A 20,976-nucleotide genomic window follows, 5' to 3' on the forward strand; every position below is an offset into this window, starting at 1 on the left:
GATTGGTTGGTGTTCAGATGTTTTGATTAAAACATCTGGTGTCCAAGATGAAAATAGTAATAGTAGTGGTTTTACAAAAATGATACCTTTTGCATGCACTGGTGTGCGGAACTGGGTGTTTAGGTTGGTCAGCTAGCTCTACCCCCAAGGACCTGCTCAGGTGAGTAGTGTTATCTGCATTTTACAGATGACTGAACGGGAGCTCAGAGAGATTGAGGGATTTGCTTAAGGACATAGCCAGTCAGCCTTTGATCTAGAATTTGAGCCCACGTTTGTTTGACTCCAAACCTTGTGCTACTCCCCCCAGGCAAGGCTGAATACAGTCTCTTAAATTGGTATAATATTTGTTAGTTTTCAGAGTGTTTTAATATAAATGATGTCATTTTTCATTACAACTACTCTGGAAAGTAGATTTGGTTCATTCATTCATCCTGTCAACAAACATTTACTGTCCTCACCAGTGCTCCCTGATGGCATGCCTCCACTCACAGAGAACATGGCCCTTGGAGATGTGCCTGGGCCCTGTACCATCCTGGCTGGGGATTACGAAAATAGATTAAGGCAATCCTCTGCACTTAAGAAGCTGACTGCCTAGTGATACTTTACCCCATTTTACGAGAGGAAACTGAACCTCTGAGATGCCCCACAACTCCTAAGTTGCTAAAGCAGAGCCTAGGCTGAGAAACTGAAACCCCAAATGGAAGATGGAGGTCATGTGACCCTGTTCAAGCATTTTATGCAGAAGTTTTCAAAACTCTCCAGTGGTGAGTCATATTTCATGCTGGGAAATTTTATGGGGCCTCCAAGGGACTTTCATTTGTAAACAGTAGGAAGTGTTACCTACCTGCTGTGTTTCTAAGTGGTTTTGAGGTGTCACTGCAGTTCTGGACAAGTCCTAATGGACCTTTTAAAAGTTAGAACTTGAATCTGGCAAGAGTGTTAAGGAAATTTCTTGGCCAAATGGGGTAGAAATTGGAACCACCCTGAGGGAGTAGGAATGAGAGAGCTGGGGAGTCGGGGAAGAGAGGTTGCCCAGGGAGAAAAGAAACAAAAGAAGCCCAGGAGGCTGGGTTTTCTGAGTTCAAAGACAGGTGGCAAAAATGAAGTAACCTGACTTGCTGAGATTTGGGGACAAAGATTAGGTTGGACTTGAAAGGTCAAAAGTGAGGCAGCATTTTAAGTTGGGAGGTAATTCTGGTGGCTGGGACTTGCCTAAGAGAGTTAAATTTTTTTTTTTTTTTTTGCTGGGAAGATTGTCCCTGAGCTAACATTTGTGCCAGTCTTCCTCGATTTTGTATGTGGGACACCGCCACAGCATGGCTACCAGTGAGTGGTGTATGTCTGTGCCTGGGAACTGAACCCAGGCCGCTGAAGCGGAGTGTGCCAAACTTACCCACTGGGCCACAAGGCCAGTCCCTGGGACTTGTCTGAGATGTCTGATCAACAAACAACACTAGTGGCCTTCGCTGGGTCAGGCGAGGCACCAAGGCACTGTGGCTACTGAGATGACAAAGGTGTGGATTATGTCCTCAAGGACTTTACAGTCCAGCTAGGGAGGCAGACACGGAAACAAGTAATGACTGTGCACGTGCAGCATCTCAGGGACAGATGGAAAAGGGGAAGGGCAGGGCAGGCAGGGTGGGCTTCTCAAGGGAATATTTGAACTGAGTTTTCTTTTCTTTCTTTTTTCTTTTTCTTTTTTTTTTTTGCTGAGGAAGATTTGCCCTGAGCTAACATCTGTTGCCAGTCCTCCTCTTTTTTTTTTTTTTTTGCTTGAGGACAATTAGCCCTGAGCTAACATCTGTGCCAGTCTTCCTCTATTTTGTATGTGGGTTGCTGCCACAGCATGGCTGACAAGTGGTGTAGGTCCCCGTTGGGGATCTGAACCTGTGAACCCGAGCCACCAAAGCAGAGTGCACCGAACTTAACTACTAGGCCACGGGACTGGCCCCTGAACTGAGTTTTAAGGTCAACCAGGACTCTGAGTTTTATTCTTAGTGCGATGGAGACGGGAAGGTTTTGAGAAAGGGATTGCAGTGCTCCAGTTTGTGTTTTCAAAATCCTACTGGCTGCTGTCTGAAGCAAGAATGGAAGCAGAAGAGAAGGCTGTTGCTGTAGTCTAGAAGGGAAATGATAGTACCTGGGGATGGTGAAAAGTGGTCCAATTCTGGATATCTTTTGAAGGTAGCTGATAGGATTTGCTGATGGAGTGGATGTGTTGTTGAGGGAAAAAGGAGTCAAGGCTGACTCCTAAGTTTGAGGCCTTGGCAACTGGGTGAAGAGGACTGTGGGGTGCTGCAGGGATGGGAAGACGGGCTTGGTGAGGCTGAATTAAGAGTTTTGTTGTGATCATGATAACTTTGAGATGTCTGGTAAACATCCAACTGGAGAAATAGAATGGAATCTGAAGCCCAAGAGAGGGTCAGTGTGGAGTTCAGACGTGGAAGTCATCAGCATTTAGGGGCCGTTTAATGCCATGGAACAGGATGAGAAAACCTAGATTGGAGAGACTAGTAAAAAAGACATGGGCCCTGGCCGGCCAGTGGCATAGTGGTTAGGTTCGTGTGCTCTGCTTCGGTAGCCCAGGGTTCGCAGGTTCAGATCCCAGGTGCAGACCTACACACCACTCATCAAGCCATGCTGTGGCAGCATCGCACATACAAAATAGAGGAAGATTGGCAGAGATGTTAGCTCAGGGCTAATCTTCCTCACCAAATAAAAGGATAAAAAAAAAGACATGGTGGACTGAGCTCTGATGCAGACCAACATTTAGAGGAGGAAGAGCCACTGAGATTGTAGGTAAACCAAGAGAATGGTGCCTAGTGCCATGGGAGCCTAAAGAAATATTGTTAATATCCTAGATCTGCTCTAACAAAGCACCACAGACGGGGTGGCTTAAACAACAGAAATTTATTTTCTCACAGTTCTGGAGGCTAGAAGTCCAAGACCAAGGTGTCGGAAGGGTTGGTTCCTTCTGAGAGTTGAGAAGGAGGATCTGTCCCATGCCTCTCTCCTAGCTTCTGGTGGTCTGCTGGCAGTCTTTGGCGGTCCTTGGCTAGGAGACACATCACCTGGATCTCTGCCTTCGTGTTCACATATGTTCTCTCTGTGTACATGCATGTATGTCTGTGTCCAAATTTCCTCTTTGTATAAGGACACAGTCATACTGGATTAGGGCCCATCCTTAATGACCTCATCTTAACTTGCAAAGACCGTATTTCCAAATAAGGTCACATTATAACATGTACTGGGAGGCTAGGACTTTAACATCTTTTAGGGGAGCACAATTCAACCCACAACAACCAGAGAACTGGATTTGGTGACCTTGGTAAGAGCTGTTTGAATGAGTGGTGGGGATAAAAGCCACATGGAAGTAACTTGAAGAGAGAACAGGTGATGAGAAAGTGGAGACCACAGGCATAGACAACTCATGAGAAATTTTGTTGCAGTGGTGTAGAAACTTGGAGGGGCACCTATCTAGGGAGAGTTTTTTAACGTAGGTGGTATTAACCTATGTTAATGTGAGTGCTCTAGGAGCTTGAGAGAGAACATTGTATGTTACAGGAAAGAGGAGACGAGGGAGGCCAGAATTCCTTGAGTAGACATGAAGGGATAGGAGCCAGGAGGCTTCTTTGCTGGTAGTGGGATTGAAAGCAGAGTGTGTGGGTCCAGATGCAGGTAGTTTGGTGGGTTTGCTGGTGGAAAGATGAAGTTGTTTATGTTCAACTGTATCTATTTTCTCAGGGAAGTATGAGGTGTGATCCTAAGCTGAGAATGTGTGCTTATGGGAGTGCTGGAAATTTGAATAAAGAAACATTGTGAAACAGTCTCAGACTGTAGAAGAAGCAGAGCTACTGGGGAACCAGGAGCGGGGCCTGGCATTGATGAGATTCGTGATCAGAAATATGAAGTCAGTCAGTCAGCATGGTTTTTCTCCTGCAGTGATTAGCTGCAAGGGTGTAGGCTCAGAATAAGTGGGTAGTTGGGCTTAACTAGGGCTGGAATTTGCCAGAGAACAATGCTGGTGTAGGAGAAGGGCAAGAGAATGAAGGGTCTTTGCAAGGGGGGTAGTTTTCTTTCTTTTTTTGCTGAGGAAGAGTTGCCCTGAGCTAACATCTGTTGTCAATCTTCCTATTTTTGTATGTGAGCTGATGCCACAGCATGGCCACTGACAGATGAGTGGTGTAGGCCTGCACCCAGGAACTGAACCCGGCCCCCAAAGCAGAGTGTGCCAAGCTTAACCACTAGGCCACCAGGGCTGGCCCACAAGGGGGGTAGTTTTAATACTAGATCATGGGATTCGTGCTAGGTAAGGAGGGTGAAGAATCACCAAAAAAGTGGAAATAGCAATGGTTTGAGGTGTCTGGGGGTTAAGTCGCTGACTGGGGATACCAGGGCAGGGCGTTGGAAGGATAGGAGGTGGTAGCCAGAGGGTGGGACACATAGAAATAAGATTTTGGAGGTGGTACTGACTCTGAAAAATGAAGTCAAAAGCTATACACCCTTTACCTCAGGCCTGGCAAAGTCTTTTACAATAAATGTAATTTACTGAGGTTTAAATTTTCTTCTGCCAAAATGCCAGTCAGCTTGCCGGTCCAAGGACTTATCTCCACCAGCATGTGTAGCCATGGCAACACGTGGTTATCTCTGTAAACAGAGCTGCTCTTCCTCTGCCTTCCAGTTGATAGCAGGCTGGAGGAGGGTGGTGTGCACCTTGCTTTCCTGTTGAGACTGACAAGGCAGTCACATATTCTTACAGCTTTCCCATACTTTATGACTGCATTTTTCCCCTTTAGAAGGTAAGAAAAATAAAAATTATGTATCCAATGACTAGAAAGGGAAGGGGAGGCTCATTCAGGAAAAGTTCTAAGAAATTTTTTAGGGGCATATGGTGTTAGTGACAAAGTTGGGAGTGGCATTCAAGACGCTTGGCCATAAAGAAGATGCTATTGTTTTATTTTATTTATTTATTTTTTTGTGAGGAAGATCAGCCCTGAGCTAACATCCATGCTAATCCTCCTCTTTTTGCTGAGGAAGACCGGCTCTGAGCTAACACCCATTGCCAATCCTCCTCCTTTTTTTCCCCCAAAGCCCCAGTAGATAGTTGTATGTCATAGTTGCACATCCTTCTAGTTGCTGTATGTGGGACGCGGCCTCAGCATGGCCAGAGAAGCGGTGCGTTGGTGCACACCCGGGATCCGAACCCGGGCTGCCAGTAGCGGAGCGCGCACACTTAACTGCTAAGCGACGGGTCCGGCCCCGAGATGCTATTGTTTTAAAGTATTATTATTTTTCTATTCATTCACCATGTACTGGTCACCTATTATGTGCCAGTCAACATGCTAGGTACATGGTCCCTAAACTTTTTGGTCTCAGGACCCCTTTACACACTTAAAAAGTATGGAGGACCCCAAAGAATTTTTGTTTATGTGGATTATATCTATTGATAGTTACTGTTTAGGAACTCAAAACAGGAATTTAAAAATATTTATTCATTTAAAAATAATAAACCCATTACATGTTAACATAAAAACATTTTTAATTAAAAATTATTTTTTAAAACAAAAATGTTTAGCAAGATGAGTGGCATTGTTTTACATTTTTCCCAAATGTCTTTACTATCTGGCTTAACAGAAGTCAGCTGGCATCTCATGTCTGCTTCTGCATTCACTCTGTAGCCAGACCACATGTCATGTATCCTCTAGCAGACACATGTCTGTTGTACCCTCATGAGAGAAGAGGAGAGTGAAAAAGGAAAAGAACAGCTTAGTAGTAGTATAAAAATATTTTTGACCTTGAGGACTTTCTGAAAGGGCCTTAAAATGGGAGCCCTGGTGGTGCCCAGACCACACTTTGAGAAGCACTGTGCTAGGTATTGGGATACAGCCCTCAAGGAGCTGAGACCTGCAGGACAGAAGATTTACAGGAATATATAGTGTCGTGTGTCAAGTGCTCTAATAGAGTATAATGGGAAGGTCAGCAAGGACTTCAAGAAGGAGTGGACATTTGAGTTGGACCTTGAAGCACGAGTAGATATGTAAGGGGAGGTGAGGGTTTCTTGGCTGAGGAACAGCATGAGTAAAGGCATGAAACAAGTCCAGTGTTCCTGGAACATAACACGCATGAATGGAAATTGCTAAAGAGAAGGCTGGAAAAGGATGGTGGGAGGACAGGCTGTATGGAGCCTTTATTCTGCAGGCAATGGGAAACAACTGTTAGCTGATAAATAAATACTAGCTGCTGTTTGTGCCCCTACTCTGTCTAGGTGAGGCACTATATTAGCAATTTCATTCTCTCACCAACCCATTGAAAGAGGAATTATTAGCCTCACTTTACAACCAAAGAAACTGAGGATTCAAGTAGTTAACTTGCGTACTTGGATCTCTCTTCTATTATCAAACTGACTCCTATTATTAATCCTTTTGTTGGGGAGGAGGAGGAAGACCAGCTCTGAGCTAACATCCAATGCCAATCCTCCTCTTTTTGCTGAGGAAGACTGGCTCTGGGCTAATATCCATGCATATCTTCCTCTACTTTATATGGGACGCCACCACAGCATGGCTTGACAAGCGGTGGTGGCAAGCGGTGCCTTGGTGCGCGCCGGGATCCGAACCTGCGAACCCTGGACTGCTGCAGCAGATCACGTACACTTAACCGCGGCACCACCAGGCCGGCCCCTGTTATTAATCCATTTTTCTGAAGTTCTTAGGATTGAAAATGAGATATTTCCAGAAATATGGATAATAATATAAGAGATAAGCCTTACAAATTGAGGCCCTCTTAGTTTCCTAGAAGGAAATTGGTTGTTCCTTGAACAGTCACGTGAAGCAGGAGGAGCTGCTGGCCTCCTCCTGGCTCCCAGAAGACCTTGCTGCTGTCCGCAGTGCTCCTGACGGCTACCCTCCCTCTATAACAGATGTCTGACTTCAGGGATGTCATTAGAAAGTTTAGCAGACATAAGGACATGAACTAAGACCAAACTCATAAGAGAATCAAATATAGCAGCTACAATTATCAGGCAAAATTTTTTCAAAGGATAATGGTCCGTGCTTCCTTCTTTAGGCGTTGTACCCTGTGGTTCTGGGGGCTGGGGATATAAATATGATTTGAATGTACTGCCTGCTGGGAGGCATTGAAGAGTGACCAGTTCTGGGGACTACGTTTCTTTCCTCCTCTGTCACTTCAGCGTGCCCCTCTGAAAGCGGATAGTCTGATGGGGACACCACCTGAGAAACACGAGCGCACGTTTTCGTGGGGGATGTGTGTGGGTTGGACGCTGCAAGACCTCAAAGCTAGATCCCAGGCACAGCTAAATAGCGATTTAGAAACCCTAAAACCGAGGGGGCAAGAACGCCTAAGTATGGGTCATTTTTCACTCCCATATTACGCACTCCAGACTTTTCGTGTCTCAACGCCAGACATGTATTTCTACAGCATTGTCCAACTCTTATTATACCAAGATCTCAGGTTGACGACCTTCTTAGCACTCAGCAATCCTGGAACCCCGACGCATGCAAGTCTACGATAAGTGTAGACGCCTGGGTGTGTGTAAGGCCATTAAAATGGCTCGGGGGAATTCTCCGGTCACCTGGGAACGCCCCCGCCTCCTCCGGCCACTCCGGCGGGGGTGGGGGGGCGTCTCCAAGGAGCCCGCGGGGCGTGAGTGCGCACGCGCGGAGCCTGGGCCTGGCTGATGCAACGGCCCGCGCCGCCGACCGCAGAGAAAGGAAGCGGCCGGGCGCTGGGCGGGGCGGGCGGCGGCCACGCGGAAGAACGACGCGCCCGCCCTGCGAGTGACGTTCGGCGCGGGCTGGTGGCGTCGGCGGCCGCCGTCTTCGCCTCGTCCCTGCGGCCATCTTGGACTTCCCCTCTTCCCGCGCCCGCCCGCCCGCCGGCCGTCCGGGCGCTCAGGGGTGGTTCGCGCTCGGTGTCGTGGAGAGGTGCCGCCGCGGAGGCCGTCCATGGTGGCGAGGCCGGGCGCCGACTAGGACACCTTCCCGCAGCATGGACGTCGCCTCCGCCGCCGCGCCCCGCGCCCGCCGTGCCGGACCGGGACCCGCCCGCCGTCGCCGCGGCCCTCTGCGGCTCCGCTGCTGGCCCGGGGAGCGGCCCGGGGCGCCCACGCCGCCGCTGGGCACGGCCCGCGCCGTCTAGGCCCTCGGAGCCGCGCCGCCGCTGAGCCCGCGTCCCCGGCAGACCGCGCGACGGCGATGGAGCCGGGCCGCTGCCTCCCGCCGCCCCTCGCCCTCCCTCGGCGCTCCCCGCGCGCGTCCGGGGACCCCGGCCCCGCGCGCTCGCCGCCGCCCGAGGCTCGGGCCGGCTCCTGGAGGAAGGGGCTCGCCCAGCTTCTCGCGCCGCTGCCCGGCCTGCTGCACAAGCTGCTGGAGTGGAGCCAGCTCCTCGGCGGGATGCTTCCGGCCCGGTGGCTGGACTTGGCCGGGGGCCTCGGCGCCCTGAGAGCCCTGCGGGCGCGGGAGGAACCGGCCGCCCCCCCGGCGCAGAAGTCCCTGAGCCCGCTGCGGCTCGGCCCCCCCGACGGCGCGGCCGCCGGCCCCCTCGGCTGGCTGGAGGAGGGGCTGCCCTGGCCGAGCGCGGCCGCGGCCCTGGAACTGGAACTTCAAGCGCAGGGAAGAGCGTTGGACCCCGCCGCGCACGCCTTTCTCCTGCAGCCGCCGCTGTGGGGAGTGGAGCTGCTGCCAGGCAGCCTTCCGGCCCGTCTGCTCGCTGACCGCGATCTTGGCCCTCCGCCCTCCGGGCCTCCGAACCTCCAGCGCTTAAGCAATTTCGACGTCGTCTCCTGTTTGCTGAAGCTCTCCTATCTGGACGGCCTTCCCCGGGCAGAGCTCGGCTGTCAGAACATCGTCGGAGGTGGCGAGCCAGTGGGTTTCCAGACAGCGACCCCTGAGAGCGGCTACCTGTCTGAGAACCTTTCTCGTCCCCGGCCCCTGAATGCAGACGTCACTCAGGCCTCGTGGCAGCGGTGTCCCCCGCTTTCTAGAGAAGGCCTGCCGGAAATCCACCATCTTCGTATGAAACGGCTGGAATTCCTTCAGCAGGCTAACAGGGGGCAAGAGTTACCCACCCCCGACCAAGATCATGGCTACCACAGCCTGGAGGAGGAACACGGCCTGCTCCGGATGGACCTGAAACCCTGCGAAGATGGGCCCACGCGCTGTGTCCACCCTGTTGGAGCCGTTCCCGGAGCCGCCCCGGAGCGCACTGAGGAAGAAGTAGAATTGTTGACTAAAGGGGTTCCACTTGCCTTGGAAAGACAGTGCCCTTCGGAAAGCTGTCCATCTGGTGAGGAACCTATGGAACAAGAGCCTTCAGAGGACCAAAGAAGTGTAGTTGACTCCTCAGACATAGAAGATGACCTTCCCGCTTCCGCCAGACCAGCGTGTAGTAACAGATTGATAGATTACATTTTGGGAGGTGGATCCAGTGAGGTGGAAACAGGTTCTGATTCCGAAGGTGAGGATTGGGAGGAGGAGGCTGAGGATGATGGTTTCGATAGTGATAGCTCGCTCTCAGAATCAGACCTTGAACTAGACTCCGAAGGGCTTCACCTTTGGAACTCCTTCTACAGTGTAGATCCTTATAATCCCCAGAACTTCACAGCAGCAATTCAGACTGCTGCCAGAATTGTTCCTGGAGACCCTCCTGACTCAGAGAAGGATTTGTCTGACAAGTCCTCTGTAGAGACTTCTCCCCAGACTGGAAGCCTTCCTGAGTCTCCTGACGATAATTCTGGGGAGGAAGATGACTGGGAATCTAGTGCAGATGAAGCAGAAAGTCTCAAACTCTGGAACTCTTTCTGTAATTCCGATGACCCCTACAACCTTTTAAATTTTAAGGCTCCTTTTCAGACATCAGGGAAAAGTTGGAAAGGCTGTCATGACTCAGAGAGGCCGTCTGAGTCCACTGTGGCCATTTCTGAGTGTCACGCCTTACTTTCCTGTAAGGTGCAGCTGTTAGGGAGCAGAGAATGTGACTGTCCAGACTTGTTACAGGGTGGGGTTCTTTCTGGAGCAAGACACACGCATATCAAGAGAAAAAAGGTTTGTTTGTTTCTTTTAACCTGCCTGATAATTTGTACCGACTGTTTTGATATGGTTGAATATAGCAACATGACTTATATATAGCAAATATGCAGCAATGCATATTTTTGAAGAAGGCCTCCAGGCTTTTTAAAGCCATATACTTGGATTGAGTAATGACCCTCTTGTTTTCCCTCATGTAAGGTGTTCCTTTCTAAATCGAAGATGCCAGTGTGTAGCTGTTAGCAGGAAAGTGCCATTTTCATTTGGGTTGTCAGCTTTGAGCTATTTGCCTAGAAGCTTCAACTTTTCACTTTTTTAAGGAACAGAAAAATTAAACCTTGTGTATACACGACTCAATTTTTCTAGAGATTGGGAATGGCTTATTATAGCCATAGAGTTTTACAGTGGTGTTAAATGTGTTATGTCGTTTGCAGACACTTAGTATTTTATTTACGTGGTAACTGTCTTTGTTCCTGTCCATTAGAGCCCAAAGGGATGATGGTACCAAATAGCAAGTCAGATTTATCTGGTTTTTGCCATGAAAGGAAATATTAATTTCAGTATTGAAAACTTTTGGACATGTACATGATTGTGCTTCATAGTCAAAAACAATACGGGAAATAGTGTTGCCTTTTCTTATGAATGCAGTACTAGTTATTGTTGGTCAACTGCAGGTTAATAATGGTATGTAAACAGTGATGGTCGCTTACTTGGTTTATCTTGAGTAGTTGCTTCCTGTTCCCAGGCTAGTCTTAAAACTTCATGGAGTGTTTTACTCTTAACACATTGTCAGTCTTACTTTGGGAGTCTTTTGAATTGCTTTATTTTTTTCCTCTATTGTTTATTCAGCTAAAGTTATTAATTGGAGAGAAGTCCTTCCAAACTCATAGGGTATCTTTTGTTGCGGAGGGGACCTTTCTTTACTTACTTGTACTGTTTTTTGGAAAGAGAAAGGAGTGAGTGAATTATTATTGATCTCAAATTCTGCACCATCAGGAAGTTTCAAGTAGTCGGTACTGTAATCCATTGGCCCCTAAGGGCCAGCTTAATACTTTGAAACTATTCCTGGGGTATTAAATGTCTCTAAGTGGTGGTAATCTTAAGTCTTACTGGTAGAAGCAGAATAAGTCATGTTAAAAATTAAATTTTAGTTCATACTTCTGTAAGTGCCATCATAAAAGAGCTTTTCTCTATCTTTTTAAGGGCCCCCTGACAAAATGACCTATTTAGTGACTAGGTAAGGAACAAAGTGGGGCGATGGAATGAGCACTTGGCATCTGGAGACCTGTGTTCCCTACTCCTGACTGGTTAGGGCCAAGAGACTTGGGAAGACAGCCAGGCGTGGGAAGTACTTGACCTCTCATGGCCTTGATTCACTCCCTTATCTGATGGGAATAGTAATAATATCTGTTGTATGAGTTAGTTGCATGATTTAAATGAGATGAATAAATAAAACTTAATAATTCGTTGTTTTGCCTTTAAATGGTAGCTCTTATTGCTCAGGGACCTCAGGCCAGTCTCATGTCTCATTTGAGCTTGCTCATTGAGTAAAGATGAGATGAGTCAAGTAGATGTGAGTACTACTATGAACTAGAAGCAACATTTATAAAAGATTATGTCTAAAATATGGTAAAGTTATTTGGCAGCCTCTAACTATGTGCCATTCTTTTAGGTCTATGGGAATAGTGGGTAGTGCCTAATTCTTAGAATGAGGTCTTCAGATATGGGAGTTTAAAATGCCTTGTGTCCTGGCATAACAGCGCAGCTTGTGGAGCCAGACTCGGTTTGGATCCTGGTTACACCACGCAGGAGCTGTGTGATTTGAACAAGTCAGTTCACCTCTCTACCTTTGTTTTTGCTTATCTGTACAATGGAGATGGTAATAGTACATACCCAATAGGGTTGATACGAGGATTAAATGAGATAAAAATTGTAAAGTACTTTGAAAAGAGCCTGGCGTATGGTAAACACTATATATATGTTTGTTATTATTATTTATCTTAGTGACACGATGAATGAGGAGCACTAGAATGCAATATCTAGTAAGGTGTTACTACCTACTAATTGTTCTCAGGGGATTTCTTTGCCTGATGTAAAGGGAATAAAAGTAGTAGGCCACGGTGGGATTAGCTGATGTAACTACTGAACATACTTTAAAGCAAGTATTTACTTTTGGAGTTGGATATCTTAGAAAGAAACTTATATATTAGAAATTAATTAGGGATTAAAAGGGACTGTCACTCATTACATGTGATCATGTATATTATAATCACAATTTCATGTATATGTAGTGATAGCATATTGAGGAGGAATACAAAGAGGGTTTTTATCTTAACTACAGAGTCGCTTATAGTAACATAGCCTTGAAGATATGGTAATTTTGCTGCACCTTAGTGTTTACTAAGTAACTTTCTCTTCTATATTCTGATTACAAAAGTAATAATATAAGAATAATACTGGGGCCAGCCCGGTTGTGTAGTGGTTAAGTCCGGTACACTCTGCTTTGGTGGCCCAGGTTTGCGGGTTCAGATCCCGGGCGCTGACCTACACTACTTGTCAAGCCATGCTGTGGTGGCGACCCACATACAAAATAGAGGAAAGATTGGCACAGATGTTAGCTCAGGGCCAGTCTCCCTCACACACACACACACACACACACACACGCAAAAGAATACTACGTGTTCATGGTTCAAAAGTTGGAAAGCACTGAAAAGTGAAAATTTTTTAAAAGGAAGAATAGAAATAAGTGGAGATCTTATTAAAGGTCTTAAAGGTTTTGTGTTGAAATGAAAGCATTATGTTCCAGGGATATATTTTTGTAATACTTTGTTTGGAAACATTTGTCATTTTGGAAGAAGAGTATCACAAAACTGTATTTCCCTATGGATTAAAAAAAAGTAAGGATTAATATCAGGAAAATTTCAGTTGACCATGTGGATTTATTTTATTAACACCAAAAGCCAACGGGAGGGGGCTAGGATGACAGATTTGGGACAGGACTGTGTGTGTAAGCAAGAAATTAAGAAGGCATTTGCCCATTATATTCAGACGCCATCTAGTCAGTCAGAACTTATTCTTTCTTTTTTTACTTCTGTTATACTTGAGACCAGATATTCCTGTAAGATATGTGATATTCTTAAAGAATTAGTAGCATAAAGGGTTAATTACTCGATGATTGTAAGATCCTAGAGCTTGATTAAAATTAGTCTTTGTCTTTATAGGTAACCTTCTTTGAAGAAGTTACTGAGTATTATATAAGTGGTGATGAGGATCGCAAAGGCCCATGGGAAGAATTTGCGCGGGATGGATGCAGGTTCCAGAAACGAATTCAAGAAACAGAAGATGCTATTGGATATTGCTTGACATTTGAGCACAGAGAAAGAATGTTTAATAGACTCCAGGAAACATGCTTCAAAGGACTTAATATTTTTGAGCAATGTTAAGATGGTTTGACAGTCTCTAGCCCTAGCATACACTACCTCTTACTTGAGAGGTTTCTTTTAAAAACAAAAATTGGCAGCTGTCCTTTGACTTGTTTTTAGAGGGTATGCACCTTGGATCCAATAACCTAGTTTAATATTTTTTGGCAACATGTCCTGCTCAGAAATATCCAGGTTTAAAGCAAGCCCTGATAATGAAGGGTGAGATGGTGTCATTTCTAATCCTCCTGTTTTTGATTTAGATGGATGTGTTTTTGAATGCCATTTGCTTGCTTGGGTGAAAAGGGGACCTTTTGAAGTGTAATTTTGCACTTTCAAAACTTATTTTCTTGGGCAACAATGTTTATAGGGTTTAGAGCCCATTTTCGATTCTAATTTAAATTGTGTACCCATCTAAAAATTTGGGGCTCTTCCCCCACCCCAACATTCTGAAATTAGTGGGCTTTTTTATTTTCTCTATATATTTTTTTCAGTGATGTGGCCCTTCTACCTTAAGGCTAAGAAAATAATCTTGTATATACTACCAACTTAAAGTATATTATCTTGTGCCACTTTTTTTTTTCCTTCTAAATGACTTTGGTTGAAAATATGTGGTGGGTTTTTATTTCTAGTTTAATTTCTACCTATTTCCAAGGACTGCCACAAAACCTACATGTGCAGTACTCTGCTACTTTGGGAAAGCTGCATCTTTCTGCCAAATTTTGACGTCTAATATATTTAACTTCTGTGCAGACTTTTGGAGAGGGTTCTGTATATGTTATTGTAGTTCCTAGTTGAATGGTTCTTTGTATCTTGCAACAGGTAGAAATTGTTGTAAAAGACTCCAGAAAGTAATAATTGCATCATAGGCATTTGTTTTTTAAACTTAAAAGCCTAGAATTTTCCTAGAAAGAAGATAGGAGACATCTCAGAGCAATTTGGTTTTGTTGTATATGCTCTCAGCAGAAAACCAGTGTTATTAATACCATGCCTCAGCACTGTCACTTTTAAAACCTGTCAGAGTGACACTAAACTTGGAGATGGGCAGTTCTGAATTTTCCAGTTTGAAATGTAAGATACAGACTTCAGTCAGTATCCAAGGTTATTGTGTTCTACTATTGTAATAATGAGAGAAGTAATGGCAAGTCTGTACTTTGAGGAAGGGATAGAACTATAGATTTAACAACTAGAAAGTCTTAATATCTTTAGCCCAAAGTTTACTTTTGAATCGAAGTTTCTGCAGTGACTGGTTGTGCTTGGTTTATTTGGTTAGTTCTCCATGTGTGCATCTGTGAGGTTGAGGGAATGTTAACCAGCTCCTAGTGGTCTGTTTCTGTTCCACGCACCTCCTGTCACAGGTAATGGACAGCCTGAGTAGAAAGGTGACAGATTTTGACCTTGTCTCTGTGGGAACCAAGTTTTCATGAGAGGTGCTTGAAGGACTACTACCTCAGTTTATAATCTACCTGGTCGTTGTTTTCTTTCTTTCTGGTTTGCTCTAAGAACTGCCTCCAGTGTTAATGTGTATATTCCATATGTAAACACACTGAGAGTGCTCAACATGAAGGCTGGTCAGATTTTCACAGAGCCCATATTCAGCATGTTCTGGGCACCTCCACGTTAGATAGTCACAGGGGATGAGCCTGTGGAGGGTGGTGTAACACTGTGGAAACGGGCTAGTTTCAAGCACTAGCTGTGTCAGTGAGAAGGCAGGCGTCTTTCGCCTTGAAAAAAGCTTTCTGAAAATGTGTAGGCATTCTTTTAAAACCAGGCTAAAGTATACTTTTATTTCAGAGACTTAGGTTGTGTTTTGTGTTTCTGAAATCTGGGACCTCTGCATATTTGAAAATAGTGGGATATCTTTACATTTATAGGAATTTGGGAAATTGTTCCCTGGGATTCCAGCCTCACTACCAAATGAGTAAAAGCTTGATTAAAAGTTCTCCTATTTACTACCCTCCTTTTTTTTTTTTTTCTTGTGAGGAAGATCAGCCCTGAGCTAACATCCATGCCAATCCTCCTCTTTTTTAGCTGAGGAAGACTGGCCCTGGGCTAACATCCGTGCCCATCTTCCTCCACTTTATATGGGAGGCCGCCACAGCATGGCCTGACAAGCAGTGCATTGGTGCATGCCCGGGATCCGAACCCGGGCTGCCAGCAGCAGAGCATGCGCACTTAAGCTCTACACCACGGGGCTTGCCCCTACTACCCTCCTTTAAAGGAAGTGATCAGACGATGAGAAGGACAGAAAGGACCATTTTACGTTGGACTGAGGAGAAAAACAAAATTCTTGTCATTTTCATCAAATCTTAGTTGTTAGAACAAAGTTAAACCCCCACAATCTTAGAAAATCCTTGGAAGTTTTAATTGAACATTTTACACACTTAAAAGTCTTGCAATGGTGCTTTAAGTATCAATGTAGCATGTGAAAGGCTTTGTACAGACAGGTAAAATTACCTTTTCTGAGTGTTGAAATGTGATAACAGCACCTCTTCATCTTTAACTTGAAATCAAAACTATCAGATTTTATTTTTTTATAATTTAAGGAAGGTGGTTAGCAGAAGAGAAGACTTCTAAATTGGCTTCTACAGATCCAATGATTTAAAAGTAACCAGTTTGTTGGGATTTTATAGCTAAAATTATATTTGTGTATATAACTTAACTAATCTGTAAATTGTAATAAATATATTTGCAATTATTAAATGTTACATGATATCTTGGTTCAACTTTATATTGTATGTTTCATAGTATTTTACATGGATTTTGGAATTACTGAGCAGGATTTTCAGGATTAAATCAGGTATTTTTATAGAAGCACTATAAATTTAGAGATACTGGACAAATTTCTGTGGTTTAAAGGGTTATGTGACATGTGAATTGCACCTCAGCTAATTGGAGGGGAATGGTAAAGGGGTAAATATTGTAATTACCAACCACAGTTTAGTAATAGAAAGGAGAATTTGGTTCTTAGAAAATGAAATGCCCTTTTTAGAGACGGGATTTGATTCTACGATTGGCCCCAGCCACCCACTTCTGCTGCAAAAAAGACAGTAAAGTAAACAGAGTCTTCACAGAAGCAGTCAAATTCAGATGCTGGGGTTAGTGTAGTGTTGCCCCTAAGGAGCAGGGAAATCCTCTGCTTCTCTGTTTTGTGCATTATTATTAATGATGGCCATGATATTGTAAGTCATGATGTTCTCCCATTTATAATATTGAATGAATATGATGGTGATATCAGAAAAAACAAACTTTTTACCCTGAAAAAAAAGACAAACATTTGGGTTATGGCAAGCCTATTAATGGATTAAGGCATAGCAGCATTTTTCATTTAGGCATTTGGATCTTCCTAGCTAATGAAGAAAAATTGCCAAAGGTACATTGTTGCACTGGAAGGAAAGAAACTAACATTTAGTTGTAGATAATCAATGTTTAGTACAAATTGAATTGACAGCCCCAAGGTTATACTTTTCTTACCATCTTGGGTTTAAATGAAGCATTTTTGGCTGTTTATCCCCAGGAAGGTATATGAAAATAGCCATATTCACATCAAGCCAGATTTGTTGCTATCACTATCCTGATATCCTATAGAAATTGTGCTTTTTCCCCTACTTTAGTTCAAAGTTTAAAGCAAATATTTGCTGATCTCAGGAATTTTGATAGTTACCTGTGGAATTTGGTGGTCTCATTTGGAGACTTCCTTTGGATTCGGTGTACTTTTAAAAAAACAAAAGTGGAAATGTCTTCATTTTTTCTCTTAAAAATACATGTTTATAAAATGAGCTAATATAGAGATATACGAAGGCATTCTTGGTACATTCTAAAAGATAAGTATGCTGCCCAGGGTGGCTTTTTGAGGTGAGAGACAATTTCTTTTTATGTATATAAAGAGGTTTTGGTATTTCTTCATTTAACTGCTTATGGCACAAATGTTAGCTATTTGGAATCTTTCTACATGGGTAATTAGGATTCTTTCCTTATAGCCTTAGTTGAATGCTTTGTGATCAATAGAAAACACTTGTCTTTTTCTTCCTGGGTTTGCTCCAGCAAGACTGTTCATGTCGGTCAGTTGTGACTTCAGAAGACAAAGGCAGCATGATATCAAGATCTATAATAATAGGTGTAATAAATAGGATAAATCTCTTTTTTTTTTTTTTTTGTGGGGAGATCAGCCCTGTGCTAACATCTGCCTATCCATCCTCTCTTTTTGCCGAGGAAGACTGGCCCTGGGCTAACGTCTGTGCCCATCTTCCTCCACCTTATATGGGAGGCCGCCACAGCATGGCTTAGCCAAGCAGTGTGTCGGTGCGCGCCTGGGATCCGAACCCGCGAACCCCGGGCTGCCATAGCAGAGCACGCACACTTAACCGCTTGCGCCACCAGGCCAGCCTTGGAGAAATCTCTTCTAATCCTGTTCACTTTGAGGATTCGTCCAGCAAGATCCATAATGCTTTCAATTAATACACTTTAGTGACAGGTTTGACCTCAGGGAATTGAAAGAGAAATCATTATACATGTGGCGTGTAGAACATGTATGGCTGTAGCAATTTGAGTCACATCACTGTTTTACCCTTGGCAGACTCCTTAATGTCATCAGGGAAAGATAGAGGAAAGTAGGTTCATGGAAAGTGGGTTGCTTGACCCATGGGGAGGGTACCCTAGAGATCTACTGAGACGTAAAGTCTAGAAAGCTGAACTGCAAAGGAAGCAGCTTTGGAGCCATTTCTCAGGTTTTGTTCTTTTAATCTTTTACCCTTCCCTTTGTCTCAGTACTATCATTTTCTTCCAGTGTCCTCCTGCCTCTGTTTGCTGAATGTTTTATTTTCACTACTGTTTTATAGATCCTGCCCTAGAGGAAGAAGGATGAGGACCTTCATAGCGAAAGAACAGCACAGTTGCCAGAGGTGTGTGCTCACTAGAGATACCATCTGTCGAGAAGAAGGGACCTCACAGAGCTCTTAACTCTCCAGAGCTCAGTGCACGTTTCTCCACCAAAACTTCTGGTTAACATATACACTTTGAGACTGGATTAATTTGCAGAAGCATCCCAGAGATGTTCAGGTCAAAGGAGGAGGTGATAGTAAGGCTGGATTATACTGCTTTGAGTTGAGCCTGTTTTTCTTAAAGGAGTTCGTACTTAGGCTCTGAAGGGAAAAACCAGAGAGGAGTCCCAAAAGAATTGTGAAAAAGGCTTATCTGGATATATGATGTGGAAAGGTTGTTTTTAAAAACAGATTTCACCATGAGAAGACTAGCTCCTCTTTGGATCTCAAACACCCCCTCCAAGAGATCCCTCAGCACCCTATCCCCACCTCTCCTTGCCCTTTCATGTCACCTTTTAAAATTACGTTCACTCTAACTTCATCTTAACATTTTTACTTGTTTCTTGTCTGCTGCCACCCTCACTAGTCTGTAAACTCTGACAGCAGAGATCTTGTGTGTCTTGTTTATCCTATATGGAGCCTAGAACTGTGCCTGACAACATTATGAAGAGTCAACAGATATTTGTTGAATAAGTTAATAACTTAAAATCACCTCTCATATACCTTTACTGAGATTTCATCAGTACAGCCAAGATGAGAACCAAATGTGCCACAGTCATAGATGATGTAGAATCACAGAACTGGAAGGTCCTTAGAGAGAAGTTGCAGTAAGCTTGTAGAGTTTGTAGGATGTAAGTACAAATTTTAATTTGGTTAGGGATACCACATCAATTAATTTGAGTGTCATTAATAAAGTGCATGTTAATTTGTGAATTTCATATGTGAGCAAATCAGCTGGGACCTTTCTTTTCCAGAATTAATATTCCGTATTGGAGTACCCACCACACCAGAGGTTTCAGTTCTCCTTTTTGGCAAAAGAGTGGCTTTGGGTTTCTAGAGATGCTCTGTTGATTCCACCAGATGGCGTTACTTACCATCTCGGAGTGCCTGATGGATCCCTGTTATTACTAATCTGATGGCTGTTGCTGGCTTGGAGGTTGTTTTGTAACATGCTGGAAAATGGCCCTGCCCTGCCCACTCCAGGGCTACCTGGCCCATTGTGACTCCACCTTTTTGTGGTAACTACCCAGAAGTGGGGGCAGCGCCTCATGGGAGAGCCAAGATTTGTATTTGAACCAAACAATTCTTTCTGATCTAGACGGAGGGAGAATAAAGTGAATATGGTGATTTAGGAGATTGGAGGTGAGATCTAAGAAGCTGATGTATGGACATGTGCTGGCTTTTCTGTATTAGGGTTTTTCCAGTTAGGGTTTTATCTCACTTAACTATTTGCTTAGCATTCAGCTTTCTGTTGCATTCCTGTGCATCAGGGCAGTCACTCAGTAACAGGAGAGAGAGGGTGCTACATTGCTCGGGACGTGGGGCATCACTGTCTGATTACAGAGTTGTACATTTGGCTGGCCTGGAAGGAAGAAAAGAGCCTCAAGAACTATTGGGCTGGGCTGGGTTTTCGTGCTGGTGTTGCCTGCTTCCCTCTTAGGGCCAACGCCAGGTGGCTATCCAGGACTGCTCTTTGGTAGGTTGGGACTGGCTCCAAGGGGCTGCCCCCAATCCCCTTCCAGGTGTGCAGAATGGATGGCCATTGTGTGTTTGCATACAATTTTCCTGTGCCTGCAGTGACTGTGCACCTTTCTTTCTTCTGTTTCTGCTTGATTTGACTGAGTAGGGAGGGTAGGAGGTGTTTTTTTTTTTTTGGTACCTTCAGGAATTTATAGAGGATTTTTTTTCTTTTTTTTTTTTTTTTTACTGCCAATTGCCACTTTTCTAGACATTCACCTCTGAACACATTCCCTTCCCCAGGACAACCTGCTGAAAGTCACAGCTTGATTGGCCCAGGGGGAGTAAACCTGTACTGCCTGAGAGAAGGCAAGTTTTTTAGAGGAATATTGAATTACAGAAGAAAAGTCTGTTGGGAAGTCAAAGGGTTGAAGCAGGTGCATTTTCTTGCAGTAATTTCCCTGGTTGTTTCATAGGATGATAAGTTACTTTAAGCCAATGTCCCTTCTTATCCCTCCCATTCGGCATAGACCCCTCAGGGTCCTTTGGGAATATTTACCTTCCTTGATCAAGTTCCATCTCCCCTCTAAAGGCTTCCCTGATGATGACTCCATCTCTATATCCTCAGAATTCATATCTTGTTTTCAGTGTTACAGCACCCAGTACACCTTTTTATCACTGTTTGTATCACATGGAATTGTAATTGTGGTTTGCACTTCCATTTCACTTCCTGTAGACTATCACCTCTTGGGGGAAGCATCCTCAGCACAGGAACCAGAATGTCTTAGGTGCACAATATACTTTTCTTTAACTGAAGTGACAATTTCCATAGCCTTCTCCCAATGGATAGGCCCCCCTGCCACACCAGTAAGGTAATTTATTAATTCATGTGTTTCAAAGAAGCAATTAAATGTGTGAAGAAGTCTGTCTTCAATGTATACATTATGTTTATTTATAGTACTTGAGGTATTTTTGAGAAGCTAGTACAGTTGTCCCTCCTTATTCGTGGAGGGCTTGGTT

General features: G+C 44.5%; 1 protein-coding gene across 4 annotated transcripts; it reads left to right on the top strand.

Moving 5' to 3' along the window:
• Positions 1 to 7,792: 7,792 nt before the first annotated feature.
• Positions 7,793 to 20,421, top strand: PPP1R15B (protein phosphatase 1 regulatory subunit 15B). 4 transcript variants are annotated; one of them, XM_058540266.1, is made up of 3 exons: positions 7,797 to 10,058; positions 11,244 to 11,277; positions 13,262 to 13,277. In XM_058540266.1, the coding sequence occupies exons 1-2, from the start codon at positions 8,211 to 8,213 to the stop codon at positions 11,259 to 11,261; spliced, it is 1,866 nt and encodes a 621-aa protein (XP_058396249.1). In that variant the 5' UTR covers positions 7,797 to 8,210; the 3' UTR covers positions 11,262 to 11,277; positions 13,262 to 13,277. The 4 variants fall into 4 exon arrangements, with proteins under 4 accessions (XP_058396251.1, XP_058396249.1, XP_058396250.1 ...); XM_058540268.1 differs by lacking the exon at positions 11,244 to 11,277 and having other exon boundaries at positions 7,793 to 9,471; positions 13,262 to 13,366; XM_058540267.1 differs by lacking the exons at positions 11,244 to 11,277; positions 13,262 to 13,277 and adding an exon at positions 18,298 to 20,421 and having other exon boundaries at positions 7,798 to 10,058.
• Positions 20,422 to 20,976: the final 555 nt, after the last annotated feature.

Source organism: Diceros bicornis, chromosome 4, assembly GCF_020826845.1.
Source record: "Diceros bicornis minor isolate mBicDic1 chromosome 4, mDicBic1.mat.cur, whole genome shotgun sequence".
Lineage (NCBI taxonomy): Eukaryota > Metazoa > Chordata > Mammalia > Perissodactyla > Rhinocerotidae > Diceros > Diceros bicornis.